We start from the raw sequence: 24,940 nt of genomic DNA, 5'->3' as shown, positions 1-24,940 counted from the left end.
ATACATTTTAAAGAAATGATAATTTGAATTATATGTAACCTTTTGAGAAGTTTTATCTAGACTTTTAGACAGTATAAAATTAGGTGATCTGTGTCTTTAAATGGCTTTCAGGTGCATTATAGCTCTTTCAAGGTGCATTATTAATGAGGTAAAGCCTCCAGAAACATGTTTCACCATGAAACTACCTGAAATCTTTAAAAAATCTAAGAGGATAAAAATTAAAACTGAATTTTGGTCAGTTAAACTGCCCTTTAGAAAAACATTTTTGTTGACATATGGTTGGCATTCAGTAGGCTGAGTCGTTGAAAGTGTATGATTTGGTAAGTTTTGACATGTGTGTATCTCCGTGAAAATTTCACAGGCAAGTAATGAACACATCCATCACCTCCAAAAGTTTCCTTGAACTCTGGTATTTCCTCCTTCCCTTCCTTTCCCTGTCTAATTCCTCTCCCCCTCAACCAATCCTTGGACAACATTGGTCTGTTTTCTGACACTGGGGATTTGTTAGAACTTTCTAGAATTTTATATGAATGAAAACATAGATTTTTAATTTTTTGTTTGATCTCTTTGAACATAATTAGTGATTCATTCACGTTGGTGTATGTATCAGCAATTCCTTCATACTCTTTACCAGATAGATGTTAAACCAACTGTCTTACTAGAGAAACCTTACTTGGTAATATTCAAAATATCATGGGGAATAATTTGCAAAAATTTTGTTAACAAGTGTTGTATCTGTGTTCATGAGGGATATTGATCCATGCTTTTCTTTTTTGTTTTGATATTAGGGTAATATTGGCTATGTGGGAAATGTTACATAGAAATCAGTTTTCTTTCTTCTCTCTCTCTCTCTCTCTCTCTCTCTCTCTCTCTCTCTCTTTCTTTCTATGTTTGGAAGAATTTTAAAATCTTTTTTTAAAGAGGAAGAAGTGTCTATTTTCCCACCCATCGGCTGCGTGTTTCTTGCAGCCCATGGGTATTCATGTGGAGTTGGCCAAGGGGACGTTAGAAAAAGACGTTAGAATGGCCGTCAGCACTTGGAGTTTTTCTTTTTTTTCTAGGTTTTAAACTATAAATTTAGTTTATTATAGAGATTCACATGTATTCAGATTGTTTTGAATCATCCTTTGAGTGTTGCAAATATTTTACATGATTTTAAGAAATTTATCTTTGTTGTTTGGTTTATTAGCATAAAATTATAGTATTTTCTTATTTGTTTAATACATTAATAATCTGTAGTCATGTTATCTCTCTCAATTCTGGTATTAGTGATTTGAGTTTTCTCTCCCTCTTTTTTTTTTTTTCCTACAAGTCTTGCTAGAGATTTATGAGTTTTCTTAACCTTCTTTTTAATTTCAAATATTTTCTCAAGTTGATTTCTGTTTTTGCCTTTTTTTGGTCCTCATTTCTACCCTGATGTTTACTGCTGTTCTTTTTTCCTGCGTATTTTGAGTTTTGTTGCCCTTTCATTCGCATTTTCTTGAGGTAGTAGTTGAGGTCATTCGTTTGAGCCTTGTTGCTCATGTAGGCATGTAGCGCTATGAGTTTCCCTCTAACCACTGCTGCCTTTATCCTGACCCTAAAAGCCCACCTGCAGGTAGGCATCTGTAAGCCCGGCTATTCACAGCCCAGCCAGGAAGCCAGGGATAACTTAAAAGAGTTTTATGGCGGCAGTGGCTGCACAGTGTGTTGGAGACAGGCAGACTGGGGTGGGTGCAGGGAACAGCTGTGGGGCCAGTTGCTGAGGACAGCAGGCCTGTGACACAGTGTGGACAGATGGACAGATGGCCTCAGGGAACTTACACTGCAGCCAGGGATGTGAGATGAGCTAGTGTATCCGTATATGACTTGTGAAGTGCTCCCAAGTGCTCTGTTAAAATAAATAAGAGACAAGGAGATAGTGACAGGATAGATACTCTTTTCCACTAATGATGAGAAATCTTGGATATTTGGAAATAAAGTATACATGGCGGTTTTGGTTTTAAAAAGAGAATTTGTTTAGTATGTTTAGGCTTTGTAAAAACCTTTAAAAGTTTGGCTGCTTAAAAAAGGATACCTGGAAATTAAATTACCAGGTATCCTTAAATTAATTAAATTACCTGGAAACCTGACTTAGAATCCCAGTTGGCTGACAGTATTGTCAGCACAAGCCGGGGATTGGATTAGAACTTGTCTACAGTAACCCGACTCTGCAGCTCCTTCCCCCTCTGCAGTACTGATGGAGAGGCTGGCTGATCCTGAAATCTTACGGCTGAATTGTGTTTTTAGATTTAAAGCATCAGGAGGACTTCCTTTGATGCATGTGAGGATTTCAGACCAGAAGATGAAAGATGTGCTGTGTTTGATTAACAGTATACCTTTGCCACAGAAATCATCAACTCAATCTCCAGAGAGACAGGTAATGGGTATGACACAAATATTCAATCTTCTGTTTTCAGACAACTGCTGTAATAGAGTAGCAGTCGGAAGGCAGTTTTAGGGCAAACTTTATGCTTGAAAGAACCAAAAATACAGGAAAGGAAAATAAAATAGAAAACATACTTTAAATAAAATTAGAAATATAAATCATCTTAGAAATGTTGCAAATAAAATAATGGGGATAAAATTTCCTTTTGTGTTGGACTTTAAAGTTCTGAGTCACTTTAATTGAAATAATTTTCATAGCATAAAAGAAATGTTGGGCCAGGCATGGTGGCACATACCTGTAATTTCAGCACTTGTGAGGCAGAGGCAGGAGGATCACTGAGTTCACAGCCAGCTTGGACTACATAATGAGATCAAGGCCAGCGTGAACTACTAGTGAAAACCCTCCTCTCCACCCCAAACACACAGAAGAAATGTTGGATTTTTGCTTACTTAGAAACACATTTTGAGAGAATCATCTGATGCTGAACTCATTTTCTAGGGACCTCTGATGTTCACAGCAGCTAAATGATAAACATTAATGAATCACCTTATCTGCTAGAGTTATACATAATTTTATCTTTTAAACATGACGACAATCTTAATTTGTAAATTTCAACTATTATTCAGTTACAGAATTTATCCTTCCTTTTTTATTTAAAATTTTTTTAAAAAACAGTATCCTGCTGTATAGTTCAGGCTGGCCTCGAACTCACAACAATCTCCTTGCCTCAGCCTCCTGAGTGCTAGGATTATAGGCACGTGTCCCCGTGTCTGGATGTCATGTATTCTGTTGGAAGATTTATATATGGCGTGTATGAGTTTTTCCATCTCTGAACTTTGTTAGTTTTCAGTCTCGTGTGTATTTAATCCTGTGAAATTCATATTTTGTTTTTGTTTCTGTGTACTTTGCTAGGTATCGTCAGTTCCTGTTGCTTCAAGTGGGACAAAAGTTCTCCTTGGTACTTCATTATTGCTGAGTGAAATGGATTCAGGTAAGGAGTGTAAAAGTGTGTTTCTAAATTATCTTTATCACAATAACATTTTCAGAAAAGCAGAGGTGTTAGGAGTGCATTACAGCAGTCTGCTGGTTCTGGTTCTCGTGCTGTTACCTAACAGTGTGCCTTCAGTTATTTACGTTTGGAAGGTCAGGTTTCTTTACTAAAGCCCTTTTGGTGGTCAACAATTTTTACTTCAGGTTCTAAGTAAGCTACTTGATGATCTGATCTCTGTGTGATCCTTTTCCGTAGCCATGCTTAGTTGATCTTTTGAGATTTCAAGCTAGAGCATAAGCTTGGCAGAGATAATAAGTATGTCTGTTCTGGTCACTCTTAAGTTCTTGGTGGCTGACACAGCTTGGAACATGGTAGATGGGTCAGTAACTATTTCATGGAGTACTCAGTGAGTGAACTAAGCCAAAAATGAAGTCACTGAAGGAAAGATTGTAGTGCTGTTTGATTTCAAATTTGATTATCACGTGCCTAACTGAGTCACCTCGTGGGACTTGATAAAAGCTCTGGGGCAGTTTTGAGTGTGAATGTAGAGTTACATCTAATGCATAAACTTTGCCTGAGAGGACTTGGGCTTGAGTGCTTTGTGCAGTGTTTAGTGGATGTCTTTCTACTCTAGAGTCTGACGATGAGTATTTCGACGCTGAAGACGGTGCCTTCCAGGTGCCTAGAGGTGCGCCAGGCTCCGAACCCCGAAAGGCTGCGGAGGTTCCGAACGAGGCCCTCGTTAATCTTCTGCTCAAGTTTGAAGTTAAAGAAGTATGTGTACTTTTTGTCTATGAATGTATTCTTGTCATCATTAAACTGTTTCATGGTAGACCACACATCAGGTTAGGAAAATGTACCCCCACACACCATGTCAAAACAATGAAAGTCTTTTTTTTCTTTTTTTTTAAATAGGGATGACTTGTGGTTTGATCTATTTTGGAAGAGCTCAGAGCTTTTAATTAGGATTTGTGTTTTTTCAGACAATTTCTGACTTTTTTTTTGTGGTACTGGAGATTTAATCCAGGAATCATAGAGCTACTTCCCTGGCTCTTTTTTGTTTGTATTTTGAGACAAGGTCTTGATAAGTTGCCCAGGCTGTTTCTGACCTTGGATTCCCCTTTGTAGCTGGGATTACCAGCATGTGTCACAAAGTTCAGCTTATTTTTTTAACTTTCATTTGTGAGTTAAATAATAGTTGCTCATTGTCATATTTATAGTTTGGAAAAATGTAAACATCCTAAATTTCCAGCATGCTTTTTCTGCCCTTTAAAAGTCATCTAGTAAGCTGAGTGTGGTGGCACACAAATGTAATCCCAGCACGCAGGAGCCTGAGGCAAGAGAATCCCGCAAGTCCAAGGGCAGCCTGGGCTACAAAGTGAGCTCAAGGCCAGACTGTACTGCTTAGCGAGACCCTGTCTCAAAATGGTCCAAAAAATAAGTCATGTAGTAAAAGGAAACCTGGAAATATGGTCATGGTATATAGTTTCTTGATGAAAATGGAATGTACACTAGCAAGGACACAATCTGTTTAAAATTTCATATACATGTTTTCTTTGATAAGTACAGATTGTTCATCTCGGGGTGCGGTGTTTACAGCTACAGATCTGAGAAATGTCACTGATTTGACTTGTGCATGCGGACCAAGCATTGCTGGTATTTGTTTTGAAGTGAGATGCGTTGGCCTTTTTAGCCTGCTGTCTTCCTCTTCCTCTTTGACCCCCAGTAGCAGCAGACCTCTCAGCTTTGTTTTCTATTGCACTCACATACTTGCTCTCCCCCACTGCTGCTCTATGTCCTGTCCTCTTCATCTCCGGGCTGTATCTTTGCAGCAGCTTCCTGACCGCTGCTCTGTTATCCATACGGCAGCCAAAGCGACCCTTTTAACACGGAGGCCGCGTCCTGGCGCTGCTCTGTTCGTGCCCTCCCCTGGCTCAGTGATGACTTGTGCTTTCCTGTGGCCTGCAAGGCCTTGCAGGGATCACCCGCCTGCCTGTTTGGGCCACTGTTTTCTGCTTGCTTCCTCTGTTGCAGTTGCGTTTCTTGCATTCCTCCAGTGAGTGCGGTGCCGTCCTCCACCAGACATCGGTGTTGATGTTGGAAATGGGTGGGGAGCGAAGTCCTTGCACCGCCAAGTCTACTAAATGTGTTTTTTCTCACATATGTGCACCAGAACTTTCTCTGCTTGCCATTTTTTGGTTGGGGACACTTTCCTAGCATGGCTTGGTTCTTGTGTGCTTCAAGCGCTTGTATGTGTCTCCTTACTGGGAAGACCTGACTACCTCAAGAGAGCAGTGTTCCTTTTCCTTCTCTCTCTGGCATGTGGGGCACATGAGGGCAAGAACTATGTCTGCCTGCTTAACCTTGGTCTTTTTAGCTCCTGGGACAGCCTGATACATGCATGGTACATGATATGCAATAAATACTTCATTGACTATTGAATGAACTGAGGTGAAAACAGAACTTTTGAAGGAAAAAGAATAATGCTGTTTGGAATACTTTTCCCAGTAGAACTTTTTAAAAAGGTTTCTATAGTGAAATCTATCAGTGTTTTTCTTTATGACCCAGTTTTAGTGTATGCCTAGAAAATTCTCACAAAATACTTACCCATGTTTATATATATATAAAATCTATGTATGTATGTGTATATATATATATATGTATATATATATATATATATAACCTATGTTTATATATATATATACATATATATATATATGTATGTATATATTAAATGTATATATTTTCCCCCTTTTACTTTTGTGGGTCCCAGGAATCGAACGCAGGACCTTATGCTTGTCAAGGCAGGCCCTGTGCCACTGAGCTATATTCCTGGCCCCATGTTTTATGTATTTACGATTTCATTGCTTTTGTTTAAATAATGCGTAGGAAGCTTATTTTGTATATAAAGTGTGTGCTGAACTTTACTTACTGTATTATCTTGTTGTTATCTTCTGTTTTTGGTTGCTTTTGGCTTGATTTTTCTTAAGTACATAATCATACCACCTGCTAATATTAGTGTGCCTTTTCCATAGTTTTTCTATTTTACTGGCTACCATTGCTGTTTATCAAGTTACCCTCACGCTTAGCTGCTTAAGACAGCTATTTTTGTTTGCTCATGCATTGTGGGTTAGGAGTACCAAAAAGCCCAGCTGGACTACTCTGGGTTTGCCTGTTGTCTTTGATCAGGTGTTACCTGGGGCTTCAGTCACTGGAAGCCTTGGGGTGCAGGTCCTTTGGTTCCCTTGGAGGCTGGCGGAGGCTGGCGGAGGCTGGCGGAGGCTGAGGGCTGGCTGCTATCTGGGCTTGACTCTCCAGGTTCCCATGGTGATTGTCAGCTTTCCCAGGCCCTTTGTGTTACCAGAGTCCTCTGCGCTCTATTGATTGAGGCATTCACAGCTGTCCAGGTTCAGGAGGAAGCAGCACAGACCTCTGTCTTTTGGAGAGTGTATTAAAGAATTTTGGGGGAAAATAAATAAATAAATAAATAAATAAAAAGAGGGAGTTTATATCTTTTAAAAGATACCATGCTTTGCTTTTTATTATCTAAATGTATCAGCTGCCATTCCACAATTAACTTAAGTAATATGATAACAAGCACTCTCGTCATAACTTTTTCTCTTGTTTTTGTTTTGTAGACATGGTCTTGCTTTGTAGTGCAGGCTGGCCTTGAGCTATTGGCAATCCTCTTGCCTCAGCCTCCTGAGTGCTGGGATTACAGGCATATGCCCGCCGCCTGACTTTCTTGTCATAAATTTTTACTTGAATAGCTTCTGTTATCACCAAATGTGATTTTAGTTTGAGAAAATATTAAGGAAGACTTCATAAATTCTAAATTTTTCTAAACTTAAAAAAGTCAACAAAAGATGTTAAATTTCACCATAATCTTTTATACAGGAATTTATACTCTTGATAATGATAATTTATAACATTAAATAACTTTATGGTGGGAAAGGGGTCTGAGCAAAGTTTTAACTGTATTCATGGTGATGTGTATGGAGAAAGACTTTGTTTTTTATTTGAAGTATGACTTAAACTTTTGTCAACTTTTCACTTGGCTATGCTAATTCTTTTAGGTAATTTTGGAATTTACTAAACAACAGAAAGAAGAAGATACAATTCTAGTATTTAATGTTACTCAGTTAGGAACAGAGGCCACAGTGAGAACTTTCGACCTAACTGTGGTGTCTAATTTAAAGAAGATCAGCTTGGATTACCATGAAATTCAAGGTAATATTCCTAAAAATGGAAGTGATAAAAGTAGCACTTTTAAGCATCTAAAACACTTTTATTTCTATGATAGTATCTATTATAAACAAGAGTAAACATTGTTCAAAACACTTTACAAATAACAATTCATTTAAATCTTATAATAACATAGTGTTACTGTTGGTAGTTTTATGTAACTAAGGTATAGATTTCTTATAAAATTTACCCTTGGTCTAACAAGGAGTAGCAGAGCCGTGAATGAAATCTTGGCAGTCCGGCAGGCTAGCAGTCTGGGGTTGCTGTTCTCAGCTACTCTGATTTGTTACCTCTGCCTTTGTGTAACTCTCCTTAGCAAACACAGGGACAGACAAAAAGGGTCAGAGAAGAATTCAGTAGCTTCCTTCATGTCATGTATTTATGGCTAGAAGACTGGAGAGTTTGTCTCTGATCCTACCATGTTGAGGGTCCCCTTTGTTTTTTCTTTCTGAGACAGGGTCTTACTATGTAAGGCAACTGGTCTTGAATTTTGCTAATTTAGCCCCAGCTGACCTCAAACTCATGGTGATCCTCCAACACTGCTTCCTGAGGGCTGGGATTACAACAGCTGTGCCTGGCAGGTCCCAGGCTTTCTGTGCAGTAGTGGTCACATGTCATAAGCTCCAGTTAAAAATAAAAATGGGAGAATACGAAGTTCACTCTCTTAGAAGCTCGACAACTTTATTCATCTCAGTATTTATCTTGTGACCTCAGATATTTGAGGCATGAAGGAATAAAATGTACGATAATTAAAATTCTTTAGTGCTTCAGTCAAATATAGAGGCCTGGGTTTTATAATTTGAGAGTATTTGTAACTGAAATCAGCCTCAATTTAGAAAAGAAATATTTTACGTTACTATTTTTTTGTACAGAAAGAAAGAATTTACAGAAAGAAAGAGGGAAATGTAGATGATAAATTTTCTAGGCTGTTTTGTCGTCATGGAGGATTAGGACTCGGGAGAAAGATGCCCTGTGCGGTGGGGAAGCAGGAGTAGAAGTCCAGTGGTCAGGTGGGCGGTGGGCGGCTGCTCCCTTCCCAGGGCCTGCGTGCGAGCTGCTCCCTGGCCCAGGTGCAGGGGTGGAGGCTGCTTGTGTTTAAACTTTACAGGAAGCATTGCAGTTTGCTTCTCTTGAAATTCTCTTCTCCCAGTCTACACAAAGTTCTCTCTATATAAAGTTCTTTCATAGAATTTTAGACACAACAGAATCCCATCCAACTTGTTCGTTACATTGTTGAAAAATATGTCTGGTAGTTTAAGTCAGAAGGATAGAGGTGAGCTGGAATTGATATTTCTTGATGCTGGCACCTGTAGTCTGTTCTGCTGCCTTACTAATGAACATGTGGCCTTAAAAATATCTAAAGAAGCTTTGATTAGTTTTGAACAGATGTGAATTCAACTGAAAATAAATACATGTTTTAAAGTAAATTAGATGCCTAAGGCAAGAACTTGGAGTGGCTTATTTCTCCATGAGTGATGGTTTTAGTATTTAATAACCATGAAAATATACACAGGTATTCTTTTGAAGCTTAATTAGCAGCTTTTATAAAGAAGTGTCTAGCAAGTTCTAGAAGCAACTTGTTTGAAAATGGTTTTTTTTTTTTCTGTAGGATCAAGAAAAAAGCCCCTTCACTTGATTAGCTCTTCTGACAAACCTGGGTCAGATCTTTTAAAAGTAGAGTATATTAAGGTAAGGACCATGGCAGTGCTGGAGAACCTGTGGAGAGATGAGAGCTCAGACTGCACCCCAAAACCCACTTCTTTATGGCAGAATGCCAATTAAGTGCAATTAAACCTGAATACTGAGATTTTTGTTTAGGAAAGAACAACTTCTACATTAGCATCTTTTGTCTTTGATTTGCCAGCACTAGTCTGGACTGTGCCCCTGGGAAGTGGACAGGACAGTGTGTTACTAATCATTCTGGGTGGTAGGTTAGTTTTTAACTGTTTCTTTTTGCACGTAAACACCTTGTTTCTCTTTCACTAAGTGAAGAGCTATTAGAAGGCTGCTGACCTCTTATTCTCAAATGCAGAAGCCTGGGCGGAAGGAGGCACTGTTTCTCTCTTTAGGGGCATAATTATATGTCCACACTTGTCTGTATAGTAGGTGACAGTTTGGCTAAGCCACATTCAAAGAAAAAAACACATTGGATCAGGTGCTGCAGAGAACTCCCAGGCCTGGAAAGAGACCAAGAAATGCACCAGGAAAGTGCTGAAGTAATTGAAAAAATTAGGTTCATTTAAGATTTAATAGGTTTGTTTTAATCACTTATTATTTATTGAATGTCTATATGTGTTTCTAAATGGATTACACTACCAGGTGCTTAGAGACACAGATGACAAACATTATGTTTTGCAGGCAAATTATAAACTAGAAGGGAGAGGTACAAAAATAAATAATTAAAATGTGTTGATTGGTTGACAATATGATTATTATATAGTAGTGTAATATGAATATAATAAAGCAAAACAAAAGCATTGTGGGAGCAGAGAGGCAAGCAGACAAGCGATGGCAGAAAACTCACAGGAGGTCTTTTTTTTTTTTTTTTGTCTTTTTCTTTTTTTTTATCGGTACCGGGGATCGAACTCACGATTGCTTTTTTGCAAGGCAGTCGCTTAAGCCACTGAGCTAAATCCCCGGCCCCCCGGGAGGTCATCTTTTGTGTTTAGAGTTACACTGTTTGTTTCAGGGATCAGAAATACAGTGAATAATAAGGCTGGGAGATTGCTTGAAGCAGTACAAAGACCTCATTAAATCAGAGCACCCTGATGATTGGATTTCTAAGAAGATGAGGTTTCTTTTACTGGAGATGTAAACAGACTTACCAGAGAAGTGGACAAGGGATTTCAGCATTAGGTGTCCAATGTACTAGATGACCTAGATGACCTTTGCACCTTCTACCTCCCAAGGTGTATCATTCTCACACCCTGCTGTAGGTTCCCTGAAGTGAGTAATTGTTCTCCCGGGCTCCCAGAGGAGAACACACAGCATGTTACAGTCAGTAAAATGCATGGCTTTACAGTGGATTAATTACTTTGGTCTTAATTCCTTTGTTCATTTTTTATTTAGGCTGATAAGAGTGGACCTAGTTTTCAAACCACTTTTGAAAAAACTGAACAGACATTTAAGGTAAGAAATTCTATTAAAGCATATATCCTATTGAAAATAATTATTAATGGAAATCTTTAGTATTTTGGGGGGGATAGGATCTGTGTAACTTGATGATATAATCAAGAACCAATAAAAGTTATAAATTAACCTTGTAAATACTCTGATTTTTAGTAAAGCTGTTACTTTTTTTAAATTTTAAAAGCCAAAGAATAATGATGATATAAAATTTCAAAACAAAGTAATAGGTTAACAGTGGTTATGTATTGTGTATTGTTCCCTTCAAAGTGATATTCATGTTACAAGATATAGGCATAAAAATGAAAGAGCAAACTTTTTTTGGACAAACTAATAGTTTAGTAGTATAGTTATCTATTGAGTGTATATAAAGAGTATATGTACGTAGCTGGGCGTGGTGGCTCATGCCTGTAATCCCAGCACTTGGGAGGCTGAGGCAGGGGGATCGCTGTGAGTTCGAGACCAGCCTGGGCTACAAAGTGAGCTCAATGCCAGCCTAAACTGCATAGTGAGATCCTGCTTCAAAAAAGACAAAAAAAAAAAAAAAGAGTCTATGTACATATAGTCTTTCCCCTCTTTGTTTTCTCCTTTCACCTATTCCAGTTGTTCTTTCCTTTTGAGCAGATTCTTTTCCTATCACTTTCCTCAGTATCTATTGTATATTTTGGATCTTTCTTACTCTTTCAGTGGTTTTTTTTGTTTTTGTTTTTTGGTATCAGGGATCGAACTCATGAACTTGCACTTGCCAAGCAGGCACTTACACCACTGAGCTAAATCCCTGACCCCCTTTCAATGTTTTACTTAAGAGAGACAGTACAATACTTAACACATGTAAGTCTGGTTTATTTCACTTATGAGTTTGATCTCAAGTTGCATCCATTTACTTATAAAAACCTCAAGTTTGTCCTTCTTTATAGCTGAGTGGTACACCATTTTATAAAAATACCACATCTTTTTTATCCATTCCTCAGTTAATGGACACTTAGGTTGTTTCCCAGATCAATCCAATTATAAATTGTGCTGCTGTAAACATTGGTGCACATTTACCACTTTGACATGATGTTTTCAGTTCTTCTGGAAACTGCAAAATTACCCAGTCAAGGAATAGCTAGATTGAATGAGCCCTCCAGTCCTAGTTTTTTGAATAATCTCTACACTGATCTTCACTGTGGCTGCATTGGTCTACATTCCCACCAACAATGGAGAAGGGTTCCTTTTTCCCTACCGACATTTGTTATTGGTTGATTTCTTGGTAACAGCCATTCTTTGTGGAGTGAAGTGTAATCTCAATGTTGTTTTAATTTGCATCTCTCGAATGACCAGTGATGTTGAAGATTTCTTTGTGTATTTATTTGCCATTTGTATTTCAACATCTGAGAAGGGCATGCTCATCACAGATGCCTGTTTTTGAATTAAGTCTTTGAATTTGAGGGGCCTGATATTTTCAGCTCTTTATATGTTCTAGTAAGTCCTTTGTCTGAGGGACAGGAGGCTAAAATTTTTTCTCTATGGGTTTTCTTTTCACACTGTGATTTCTTTTGAAGTGTAAAAACTTCTTAATAAGATAAGAATCCCAGTTGCTGATTCTTTGAAGTACTTCTATGCAGTTTGCATTTTTGTTCATGAATTCTTTGCCTACCTTGTGTCTTCAAGATTTCTATTTACCTTATCTTCCAGTAGATTTAGTGTTTCTGTTTTAGTATTTGGATCTTTAATCCATTTTGACTTTACTTTAGTGCACGGTAATAGACACGGATCTAATTTTAGTCTCTGGCATGTGGAAAGCCAGTTTTTCTAGCACTGCTTAGTAAAGAGGCAGTGAACATGTTCCAGTGAACGTTTGCCCCCTTTGTCAAAAATAAGGTAGCTGAGTGTCATTGTATTTCTGTCTGCATCTTCTGATCCATTCCATTGATCTTAAGGTCTGTTTTTTTGCCACTACTATGCTGATTTTATCACAGTAGCTTTATAGTATAATTTAAGTCAGGAATTGTGATGCACTCTGTCTTGCCTTTGTTGCCCAGGATTGCCTTTGCTATTCTAGGTCTCTTCTGTTTCCAAATGAATTTTAGGGATGTTTTCTCTACATCTGTGAAGTATGCTAATGGTATTTTGATAGGAATTGCATTAAATCCGTATAATAGTTTGGAAGTATGGCCATTTTCACAGTGTTGATTCCTTCTATCCAAGAAGAAGGGATGGCTTCCTATTTTCTGATACCATGTTAGGTCTCCTTTTTCAGAGTATTGTAGTTTTCAATATATAGATCCTTCATATCCTTTGTTAGATTAATTCCTAAATATTTCATATTTTGGGTGAAGGGTATTATTTCCATAATTTCTCTGTCAGTGAGTTTTTTGTTTTTGTACAGGAATGCTATTGATTTTTGAGCGTTGACTTTGTATCCAGGCACACTGCTGAATCTGATGAAGTGTAGTAGTCTTTTGATGTAGTTTTTGGGATCCCAGGAGTTGGGTGGCTGAGGCAGGAGGATCCCGACTGTACACTTGCAAGGCAGACATTTATGCCGCCGAGCTAAATCCCCAGCCCTTGCAGTGTTGTTTCTAAAGAAGGGAATGCTTTAGATAAGGGAACAGTAATCTATAAACAGCTGAGAGGATTGTAAGCTTCAAGTAATACAGGACTGAGAAAGTGTGTAGGACACAGGGAGGGAGGTAAGTGCTCCTAAAGAAGTGGCAGCTGGTGCTTGTGGGTTGCACCAAAAAAAAAGGGTTGAGAGGGTCTGATTTAATAGTGAACTTTCCTCTTTGATGTGTGCATGTGTTTTTCTGTTGTTACATTTTTTATTTTGAGACAGTGTCTGGCCTTGTATCCCTTCTTCCTCAGTCTCTCTGAGTGCTGGAATTATAAGCATACTGTTTGTGTACATTTCTTTCCATGCAGAAATGAGAAAACGAAAGATTCTTTTCCATAAGGAGCTTTTGTTTTAACTTGCTGTTAGAAAACCACTTTCTTTGAGGCAATTTGTGTTGTTGTCTTAGCTTTCTGGAGTCATTTTTCTAAAAGTGTAGTACTTTTATGACATTTACTTTCTTCTGTGTTTATGACAGGACCATTTTTGTAGTTTTAATGATTTAGTAACAGAACTCTCCCAATTGTTAATCTCACAGATGCCACATTTGGAATCCTCTGTGGATTTAGTAGTATGTAGTGCTTGTGGAGTTTCAGGTTCTGACTTAAACTTGTTATATGATCATGATGAGTAGTGAATGGGAAATGTACAAAGATGCATGTTGGGAATACAGGTGGCCACGTGCAGCAGAATATATGCTCCCTGGGCAGCTGCTTGGGAAATGGAGTGATTAGGGACCTGTGCCCTAATCTGCGCTGAGCACTGAGCGAGAACATCTAATTTTCTCTCTCTGCACCCCTGCCTTGAGGGTCATGACTTTCCTCGCTGCTGTCTTCCCAGTGATGGAAGCTGCGAAGCCGTGATGCAAGCCTGGCTGCCTGTCAGGCCCCTTGTGCATACAGCAGCTTGGCATTTGCCAGTGAAAAGTAACTTTGTTTTAAAACTTTTTAGGTGGCCTTTTCCTCTTTGAACTTGTTGCTGCAAACCCAAGCTCTTCTCTCTTCTATTAACTACCTGACAACCATCCTTCCCTCAGATGGCCTTGGAGGCCATCCTGACCCAGGGACAGGCCAGCTTCCAGATAGGTGTTACAAGCCAAGAGCCCAGATTTCGGATAGGAAAGTGCTCAGTTCAGAGTCTGACCTTCCTACTTAAACTATGTGGCTGTAGGTGCATTGTTTAGCTATTCAGAATTTTATTGTCCTTATTTACTTTGTTTTACAGAACGTCACCAACTCACTGACATTCAGACTGAACTATAAGATGCATTTTGTTGGCTTACGAACAAATCTGGAATAGAATTTATTCATAAGTCGGGGACTGACTCTTCTTTTTAAATTGCAAAAGGAACGTCTATTAAAAAGCCTAGTTTTGTAAGGCAAAAGAAGTATTTGAAATTAAGTTTGTAATTTAACTTGTGTATGTGTATATTTCTGTTTAACAGAATTGTGGTTCAGTTAATATAGAAAAGTCTTGAATAGAATTTATATTATCTGAATTGTATTGTGAAATAACTCTTATTTTCTTTTTAGTGATTGTATCCTCTAAAGACAGTGATGTTACTGGCTTCAGATTGTTTGCCAAGTTAAATGCTTTCTGTGTCACCATTTGCAATGAGAAGAGCAGTATTGCTGAAATCAGGATACAAGGTAACAGGTTCTGGGGATATAGCCCAGTGGCCTAATGCCTGCCTGGCAAGCATAAGGTCCTGAGTTTGGGTCATGGATCCAAAAAACCCCAAAAAGATAGAAGGTAACATACTTGAGAAAACTGAGGCAGGAGGAGCTAGAGTTCAAGCCCAGCCTAGGTAACTTAGTGACTTAGCCAAGACCTCATCTCAAAAAAAATACGAAATGAAAAAGGCTGCGAATGTAGCCTGTTGGTGGCACTGGGTTCAATTCCATGCATCACCAAACAAAACAGAACAAAAAACAAGGTAAAAAATACAGCGTTAAAATTCATTAAAAGATGAGCTTTTTTTTCTTTTTTCATTTATTCCCTTTCAATGTTAAAGAATACACGAACGAGGCCTTCGGCAGGGGTAGAGCCAGCAGGATACTGTTGAATCGGGTGCTTTTTTCTTGGGGCACAGTTGTTCAAGGGCATCGCCGCTCCTTCATGGCGTGCGCTGGTGCTGTGGGCCTGGCCCAGGCTTGTGTAGGGTGGAAGAGTGCATATCTGCGCAGAAATGCTGACGGGTGGCAGGAGTGGCAGTCCGGCTTGCACACGCAGTCTGCGAACATCCTGCTCTTCACCAGCCTTATTCATCATGGGTGTAGTTATCTGTCTGTATGTAGTGATGGAATGGAGGTTAGTACTGCTCTGTGCATTTGTGCTTTCTGCACAGCAGCCCTTCAATGAGAGAAAGCCTGTGAGCCATCAGTATCTACAGAGAAAGCTGCTGAAATGCATCTCGCTCTGTCTCTGGTCTTAATAGTTATAAGAATGTATTGTCATTTGCTGAAGGTAAAGATATGCTCAGTCTGTTTCATGAAATCCTTTAAGAATTTAAGAACCTGAAAGGTAGGGATTTCTTTTTGTCCTTTCTGATCTGGTAGTACATCAACTAGAATGAACTGGATTTGTGACACTTCCATAGTCTCCATGTAGATACCTGGGTTTAAGATATAAGGGATATACTAAATCCCGAGATCATCTCTCATGTACTTTTGTCAGAGAATTGAAAATTCAGGTAATTAATGTTTATTAACTTAGAAGTTGAGTGTTTATAAAAGTATAAAATATCTAATATAGCTTGTTGATCAGTTGGGAATTTAGATGTTGCTAAATTTTAAAAATTGCACTATACAATAGAAATAAATATCTTATTCGTTCTAGATCTATAGAAGTTATATTAATTTTTTTTTCAGGCCTCGACTCTTCCCTTTCTCTTCAGTCAAGGAAGCAGTCACTTTTTGCCAGACTGGAAAATATTATTGTTACAGATGTTGATCCTAAGACAGTTCATAACAAAGTAAGTTGGACTAAATAAATGATGACTATTTTTTTGGTGATTGCATATAAAGTCCAGTTTTAAAGTAATATATTTGAAATTAAGTATACTTCATGAAAATGTTTGTTTTTTTATAAAGATTATAAATATAAACCATATTCTAAGTGGTAATTTACTTTGTCATTACTTTGGTAGAAAGAATATGTTCACATTTCTGTTTTTCAGGCTGTGTCAATAATGGGAAATGAAGTTTTTCGTTTTAACTTGGATTTGTACCCAGATGCGACTGAAGGGGATTCATACACTGACATGTCCAAAGTGGATGGCGTGGTGTTGCTGAATGTTGGCTGCATTCAGATTGTCTATCTTCATAAGTTCCTTGTGTCCCTTTTGGTAAAATCGCTATTTTCATATGAGTTTTTCAGCTGAGGAAACAATGCTGATAGTTATGATTGCAAGTGTTCCAAATCTTGCATTGTAGGTGATATTGTTTGATTAGATGTGGTAGTTATGTATGAAGGTTCAAGTAAATTGTCTTAACAGTTAAAATCTGAGTGATTTAATGATTTTTGTGTTGAATTGAAGTTACTTTTGTTAGAGTAAGTATTGAAGCCGCATTCTTCCATGCAGAAATCATGAGAATGGATTTCCGTCCTTCCTTTTCCTTAGCTGTGTAACCCTGTGTAACCCCTGTGTAAGCCAGGCAGCTCGTGACCTTGGATGAGTTAGTAGTTGCTCCCATCTAACATGGTCACAGCAGGCTTAACAGAAAGTTACCTGTCCTAAAAGATGTCAGCATCATGGAGACAAAAGGTGGTGTCCCTCTTGAGAGCCTGCTTTCTGTTTCAGTTTCTCTGTACTTCCTTTGTGTCTACAGAACTTCCTGAACAATTTCCAGACAGCCAAAGAGGCCCTGAGCGCAGCCACCGCGCAGGCTGCAGAAAAGGCCGCCACCAGTGTGAAAGACCTTGCCCAGCGGAGTTTGCGCTTCTCTGTCAGCATTAATTTGAAAGCACCCGTTATTGTCATCCCACAGTCTTCTGTTTCCAGCAACGCTGTTGTGGTGGACCTTGGTTTGATCAGAGTTCAGAACCAGTTCAGTCTTGTGTCTGGGGAAGGGTCTGTAAATCCTCCTGTGATCGATAGAATGGATGTGCAGCTCACGGACCTGAAGCTGTCCAGGTGTGTTCTCCAGTGTTTCCGGGCTTAAGTATTAGGTTCACTTTTTCTATGATATTTCATGATCATTCAAGTTCATACTCAACAGGTTGCTGTTTCACAGAATCAGTGGTTTTTTTTCCTTTTTAAAACTGGAAAAATAAAGACTGTACACATAAATGTTTCATCTACATTCACCAGTCTGTTATACATTTGCTGTCATTTACTTATAGCATCTTTACAATGTAAAACATTTTTGCTGAATCATTTAATAATAGACATCTGGACCTTTTGCCCCTAAATATTTCACCATGTGTGTCCTATAAACAAGAAAATTCATTCTCTTGACGTTAACTACAATGTATTTGTGAGATTCTGAAAATATAGTATCACCGTAATATTACCTAACGTGCAGTCTGCATTAAGGTCATATCAGTTGTTGCAGTGATGTTGTTTGTAGTAATTTCCCTTCCCCTTCCAGAATCACACATAACTGTTTCCATTCTTACTGAGAAGAACTTCTTTCCTGATAAATGCTTTCTCTAGAATAGTTCTTGCACCTTTTTCTGTCTCTTACAATGATGCTGGTTTTGAGAGGTATAATCTGGCTGTTCCATGAAACAACTCTTTTTTTGAGTGATTCCTCATGGGTTTTGATTAAGCCGAAGCATTTTTGGCCTGAATGCTCTCTAAGTAATACCCTCAGTGCTCACACTGTGTGAGACATGAAGACACACAAAAAATTAAAACTCAGGACCTATTCCATCCAAGGTGATTTAACTATCCATATTTTAAAAAGTAATACTCATAAGACAGTTGCAGAAAATACTGTTGGAGAGTAAATTTGTGAGACATGTGATTTGAGAATGTTTCTGTTACTGTTGTCTTTTTTGGTCTCCATACCAACAAACGCACAGTCACACATCACTTAGCAGTGAGGCTGCCTTCTGAGAAACGAGTTGTGGGCGATTTCATCATTGTGTGAATGTCACAGTGCTCCTTGGATGAGCCTTGCTGGTGTAGGTCAGTTATTTTGATGTGGTCTTTTGTAATCTGGATCAACAGTCAGCAAGAGATGATGAGGCTGTTGTCAGTGTGACGGGGCAAGCTGTTGTAGTTACATTTGTTTGGTAAATATAGTTTAACGTCTAATGATATAGGCAATTCTATTAGAGATAGCGGGAGGCATTATAGTAACCATTGTTGATCACCTTGTATTATGTTTTTACATTATCTATTATGTCCACCCTTTTGACTTGACCGATTCTGTTCTGTTATGTCACATTTGGTTTTACTCTCTTCCAAAAAAGTAATAAGAACCGTGGGAGCAATGAAACCCAAAATGTGTAATAGTCATGGTACAAAAGAGAGGAAAAGAAAGTGCTCCAAACTATGTAACTGCATGTATATTTAAGTGTATAAGATAGAAAATGATATCACAGAGTTTTACTGGATCAATGAACAGAACTGTCTGCAGTATCATTGATGGAATGTCCATTTTACAAGCTTTAATTTTGTGACTTGAACAATTATTTCTAAGATGACAATATGTAATCCATTAACTAGTGATTTCCTACTGTTCATTTTTTTTCTGTAAATCTGTATAACTTGTACCCTTTCCCTGCTTTTTTTTTCTTTTCTCCTTAAATAAAATTAAAAAAAATATATAGTTTAACGTAATAAAAGTATAATAAATCCATAAGCCAGTGACAGTAGTTTATGATCAAGACTTTGTACTCTGAGTGGTCTGATGTGCTGTGATTCTGTGTGATTGGCTGTACAGTAGGCTTGCTCACAGCAGCATCTCCACGCCCACACATCGTGCCTTGCACTACCACCAAGGACAGTCGTGACATCTCTAGGCAGCAGTCATTTGTCCTCTCCATTCTGATCTTGTGGAAACATTCCTGGTCCACTGTAGCAGTATGTTTGAATACCTCTGTTTGGTGATTTTAACTTGGCTAGTCCTCAAGAAACAATTTGATGATTTCTTGTACATCTTCAACGGTGTAAATTTCTTTTTAAAAGAAAAATGTTTTCTTAATAGTGTACAGTGTATGACATTTTAATTTATCCCTGATAGTGGATTATCAATTAATTATAACTCGGTTTTGAAGTGAAAAATTCAAGTAATGCTGCTTCAAATCAGTATTTTAAAAAGGCAAATGACTGCTTGCCTTTGCTGTTTTAAAGACATGTTGTGTTTCCCTCATACATGTCCACATCTGATGTTTCTGTTTTTCTTTAGGACAGTGATCCAACCAGGCACCTCCCAGCCTGATATTCAGCTGTTGCACCCAATTAACTTTGAGTTTTTTGTAAATCGAAATCTACCTGCAAATTGGTATCATAAGGTACCTGTTGTGGAAATTAAAGGACATCTTGATACAATGACTGTAAGTGCACAAGTGAAAAAACAAAACAAAAGAAAAAAACCCTTGGTCATTGAAGTCTTACATTCTGAAGACTTTCTTAATATAGAACTCCCTGAAAAGTAGAGTATTTTACTGAATGATGTAAGAATTTCAGTAAGATACAGTTCAAAAAGGTATTACCCCTTTCAATAAAAATCTCTAAATAAGTAATATTTAACTTTTACATTTTCTGTACATATGGAAGGAAATCTGTGCACAAATTTTCCTGGTTTCATGTCTGCTGTGTATCATATATCACTTAATTTTTAAGGTCATCTATGTAGTACCTCTAAGATAATTATAGCATTGGGAGAAGTGCCTGGTAACTGAAAACAGCCATTTTGTTTCACTCAATTTAAACAAACAGACAAAATTGGATGTATTTGCAGAATGTCTTTTAAAAAAATCAACTCTCTAATTATACCTTTCAGTAAAAAATAATATAAATTAAGTCAGTGGAGTGAATGTTGATTTATGTTACTATCTTTGAAAATAAAATGTTAACATGAAATAGTGAAACACGTGCGTAGTAATTGTATATATTTTTGGTAAGGTAGGGTTATTCTGTGCTTCATGCTTTGTTTCTGAGAATGTTCTGTAATAAACTGCTGCATTTTAAATGAAATATATCTACCTTTTGAACCTAATATTTCACAGGTTTGTCTAAATCAAGAAGATCTTAATGTTTTGTTTAGAATACTGTCGGAAAATCTTGGTGAAACTCCTGAAGAGTTAGATAAAGTGAAACCAAGAGTACCAGAGACAGGTAAGAGATGCACAGTAGGTGGCTAATATTTCACAGTTATTTTGCAGTTTGATAGACAATAAGAAGACATCGTTCTCTTCTCTGTATGGTGGGTTGGGATTTGAATCCAGAGTCTAGGAGTTAAGGTGCACATACTACCCCTGTGCTGTACCTGCAGCCCAGCACAGACAGGACACGTGAGGTAAGCAGGTACACATTCATGATTTGGATTTGTATTACCAGCAAATAAACAAAGTGCCACCCAGTGGAAATGTGTTAACTGGACACGCTGCTGCCTGCTGATGGCCCAGCATTTAGGAGCCTGAGGCAGGAGAGTTGTCCTGAGTTCCAGCCTGTGCTACGTGGCGAGTTCAAGGTTAGTGTGAACTACACAGACCCTGTCTTAAAAATAAAAGCAAAAACAGAAAATAACACATCGTGGTTAAAGATGCTTGACTCTTATTAGTTAAGCAAGCAGGTATTATGAAGTCCTGGAGTAATTATTAAATTTGCAATTAAGTTGCCACTAAGCTGTGGTAGCACATTCCATATGATTTTTAAATTAGGCTTAGTAGTCAGATGTCTGTAAGAATTAAAATAGTTGATAAATTATCACTCCTTCCAAAGATCCCAGAACATGCTGCAATAAATATGTAAGCAAATTTAAATGATCAGATACGGCCTTTTGGACTTAACCACTACATACTTTCCATGCTGCTGTATATACACGCGCACACACACACTTATGTATATAAATAATGTGTTATGCACACACATATTGATATAATCTTCAGTGTTTTTCAAATTAGCACCTGTGTTTGTGAACCTTGCTATGTTTTTCCTAAATTATCAGTATCTTTTGTGTGTACTTTTTATATCTGTTTATATGCTCCCTATAGGCTGTCTTCATTTTTGTCTTTTTTTCATGGCACCGAAGGGCCCAAGTACTAGGGCTGTACACAGCGCTACATTCCCAGCCCTTTCCTAGATTTCGAGGTAGGGTCTTGTTGTGTTGCTGAGCTGCCCAGGCTGAGTTTGATTTACAGCGCCTCCCAGAGTGCTGAGATTACAGGCCTTTGCCAGCATGCCTGCTGCTTTCATTCTGTTTAATGGCGGCCTGGTATTAGAGCCTGTGGAAGTACGTGCCATAATTTATTTAGCAAGTCTCTCCTGACAGAAATTTCACGCTTCCAAAGTTTCATTTGTATCACGTTGCACTGAATTTGCACTTGTGTGTCATAAGAAAATATCAGTTAAGGCCTGTGCAATCTTTATTAATTTAAATTTATTAGTAACATAAAAATCTAACAAATTGATGTAATCATTTGGCAGATCTTGCTGATTGCTCACTAAAGAACTTGTATTAGGTTTGTACTCCTACTGGGTAGCTTTTGCGTGCCTTTATAACACCAGATGGTACCAGATTTAAAACGTTTTGCCCCTTTTTAAAGTGAAACATAGGATTTCAGGGTTTTTCTCACTGTACTGTAACATCCATGAACACATCTTGTGTGCGAGGCAGAGTTTTTATAGTGTGTGCTCCTGTGTCATCCCTGTGAGTGAGGTGCAGCATGGCTCGCGAGGCCTAGATAGTGCCCCCATCTGCCCAGAGGTCACTGTGCTCCGACCGGTCCCACCGTGGAGGGTCTCGTATCTCCCCGGGTTTTATGTGAAGCTGTAGGGAGCCACTCTTCGGGAGCATGTCTTCAGCTCTGCTTGGAGGATGCCTCCGCCCTCAGGCCTTTCTTCCCCACGCTGGAACCAGGCTGTGCCTTGTTTGGTGTCATCTGTGCACCTTAGAGTCTGTTAACCTTTGTCCACTCCATGTGAGTAGGTATGGCTGCCTGGCTGGCTAGTGGGCAGACTGTGTGTGTGTGTGGGTGTGGGTGTAGGTGTGTGGGTGTGCATGCGTGTCTGTGTGTCTGTCTATCCACCCTTCCTGAGGATTGAACTCAAAGCGATGCATCCCCAGCCTTTTTAGTATTTTATTTATTTTTTTGAGACATAGTTTTGCTGAGTTGTTAATAGTCCCATGCTGGGCTTGAACTTGCCTTTCTTCTGCCTCAGCTTCCCAGAGTGCTAGTCTTTTGTTTTTTATAGGTATGTGCCAGCATGCCTAGTCTTTTGTTTTTAGTTTAAATGTATATGTCTCTTGTACTAAACTGTGGGTTTTCTGAGGGCCAGAAGGGTTATTGATTTATGGATTTTTAGTTCCTTCATTAGGTCCAGAGCACTTCTCCATGTCCTCCTGAGTGTGTAAGAAATGTGTGCATAGAAGTGAATGAATTTCTTTTTAACATCTGTAGGTGAAATCAAAGATGCCCCTGAAATTTCTACATCACAGAGATTACAAGCTTCAAAAGATGCTTCAAGAGCTGAAAGAGAAGAAATTAGATCTGTAAACATTGTTAATGTACTGCTGAATTTTGAAATTAAAGAGGTAGGTGATTTTCATGTTTTTGTAGAGAGGTAAGTTAATGGATTTGTAGAATTACCTGTATTAAAATAAGCTTCTGGTAATTAATATGGGTGAAAAAATCTTAGGTAGGCTATTTATATGTAATGATGTTTAAAATTTGAGAGTTTAAGGATGAGTTATGTTTGGGGGATATAAGATTACATAGAGAAAGCTGTAGGATTTTCTATAACTTCCTTTTAATGATTATGAGACAGCCAGAATGTGCCTTGCTTTGCGTTTTTTATTATCTAAGCATAACAAGACAGGGAACTAGTGATGCAAAATCCTTTACAAATGTTAGAAATTCTAAAGAGAATAAAACCAGTAAGTGTACACCAAGCGTTATGGTACTCATGCAGAATGGTACTCGGTCAGTGTACTTCCATTTACAGATTGTTGAGGAAAGGTCAGGTAGCTTTTCCTCTCCCTCACGCACACACTCAGCACGTATTCATTGCACGTGCTAGGTATTTAGATGCCTAGACCTTGAGCTCGGAAGTGTTTGTTCCCCCTTAAAGATGTGCTCAGTTAGGGTTCTGTTAAGCTTGTGGCACTGGTGGTAGGGAAGGTGCATCTGAGCAAACCGAGAGGGTCCACAAGTGTATTAAACTGAGTTTTCCTGCAGGAAGTGTAACTTTGAGTTGAGCTTTTAAAAGAGCAGCAGTAAATAACCTGAGAAAAGGAGATTAAGAAAGGGGGGGGGGGCAGGATGGACTGGAGTGGGCATGAAGTTGTGAGAGAGCATAGAGCGTACAGGGAACCACGGACCTTTCCCAAAATACCTGGTTGTTGAGTAGTTCTCTAAATGTCATGCTCTTCCTCTGAGCTAAAGATGAATGAATGGGCTCTGTGTTCACTTCGCAACTAGATTCTGGATTGTTAAACCTCCAGTATGTTTTCTGTGTAATATCAGTTACATAAGCTTTATTTTTATTTTTATTTGTTTGTGTTTTTGAGAAAGTGTCTCCCTCTGCAGTTCAGTCTGGCCTTGAGCTTACTTTGTAGCCCAGGCTGGTCTCAAAGTTGCTATATGATTCTCCTGTCTCAGCCTCCCGAGTGCTGGGATTACAAGCGTGTGCCACCATGCCTAGCTTAGTTACTGAAGATTTTTAAGCTTAATAATTAAAAGACTGATCGGAATCAATTTTTTGACAAGTGTGTAATTAACATATGTAGATGGAAAACCTGTCAGTCCTTTCTAATATGATTTGCTGTAGATACTATGGTAGTTCCCTTCCCTGAGGACAGTGGTCAGGGTGGAGAAAACCACTAGAAAAAAGTGGCAGTGCTTCAGTCTGAACAAGCATAGGTGTCGCCTCGGGTAAATGATGCCGCCTCCAGTCACCAAAGAAGGTGGACGTTTTTACATTGTGTGACTCTCAGTGTTGTATCAGTGTCCTTATTAAATTCTTGTGCAGCAGTGAAATCGTGGGTGGTAATACTGGTGCATTCCTACAGGTTATGGTGATGCTGATGAAAAAGGCGGAAAAGAGTGGGAGGCCAGTGCACGAGCTCAGTGTCCTGCAGCTTGGAGTGGAAGCTAGAGTTCAAGCTTATGCCGTGACTGCTGAAGCTTATCTCCAGCAAGTCAGCATGCGGTGCCTGGATTTCACTGGTCAGTGAGTTATGCAGTAGGCAGGTGGTCTTCTGGATCGCCACCCCGCATGTGTCACCATAATCATTCAGGTTAAATGTATTGATGCGAAGGCATGTGACGGTTTAAAACCTACCATCTTACCTAGTTACACATACATACTCAGGTAGTGTAGAGTAGAGTATTTCTGGAGAAGGAGCCACTTGTCACTGTGTGTGATACTTCAGTACTTAGGAAAGGCACTGTTTCGTTGTAA

The 24,940-nt window shown here is 38.7% G+C and overlaps 1 protein-coding gene across 1 annotated transcript in view; it reads left to right on the top strand.

The window, feature by feature from the left end:
• Positions 1 to 24,940, top strand: part of LOC106027237 (intermembrane lipid transfer protein VPS13C-like) — a 130,462-nt gene that overhangs the window by 63,465 nt on the left and 42,057 nt on the right. The window contains 15 exon segments of the mRNA XM_063243363.1: positions 2,269 to 2,398; positions 3,320 to 3,398; positions 4,033 to 4,172; positions 7,475 to 7,628; positions 9,253 to 9,332; positions 10,713 to 10,772; positions 14,314 to 14,410; positions 14,820 to 15,011; positions 16,233 to 16,336; positions 16,541 to 16,708; positions 17,193 to 17,497; positions 19,722 to 19,869; positions 20,545 to 20,653; positions 22,939 to 23,072; positions 24,549 to 24,705. Coding sequence (XP_063099433.1) covers positions 2,269 to 2,398; positions 3,320 to 3,398; positions 4,033 to 4,172; positions 7,475 to 7,628; positions 9,253 to 9,332; positions 10,713 to 10,772; positions 14,314 to 14,410; positions 14,820 to 15,011; positions 16,233 to 16,336; positions 16,541 to 16,708; positions 17,193 to 17,497; positions 19,722 to 19,869; positions 20,545 to 20,653; positions 22,939 to 23,072; positions 24,549 to 24,705 — 2,057 coding nt within the window.

The sequence above is a fragment of the Cavia porcellus genome, unplaced genomic scaffold (genome assembly GCF_034190915.1).
Source record: "Cavia porcellus strain 051 isolate PalLab524CR breed Dunkin Hartley unplaced genomic scaffold, mCavPor4.1 scaffold_38, whole genome shotgun sequence".
NCBI lineage: Eukaryota > Metazoa > Chordata > Mammalia > Rodentia > Caviidae > Cavia > Cavia porcellus.
The sequence above is the reverse complement of the archived record's forward strand: the minus strand, read 5'-3'. Positions and strand labels throughout refer to the sequence as shown.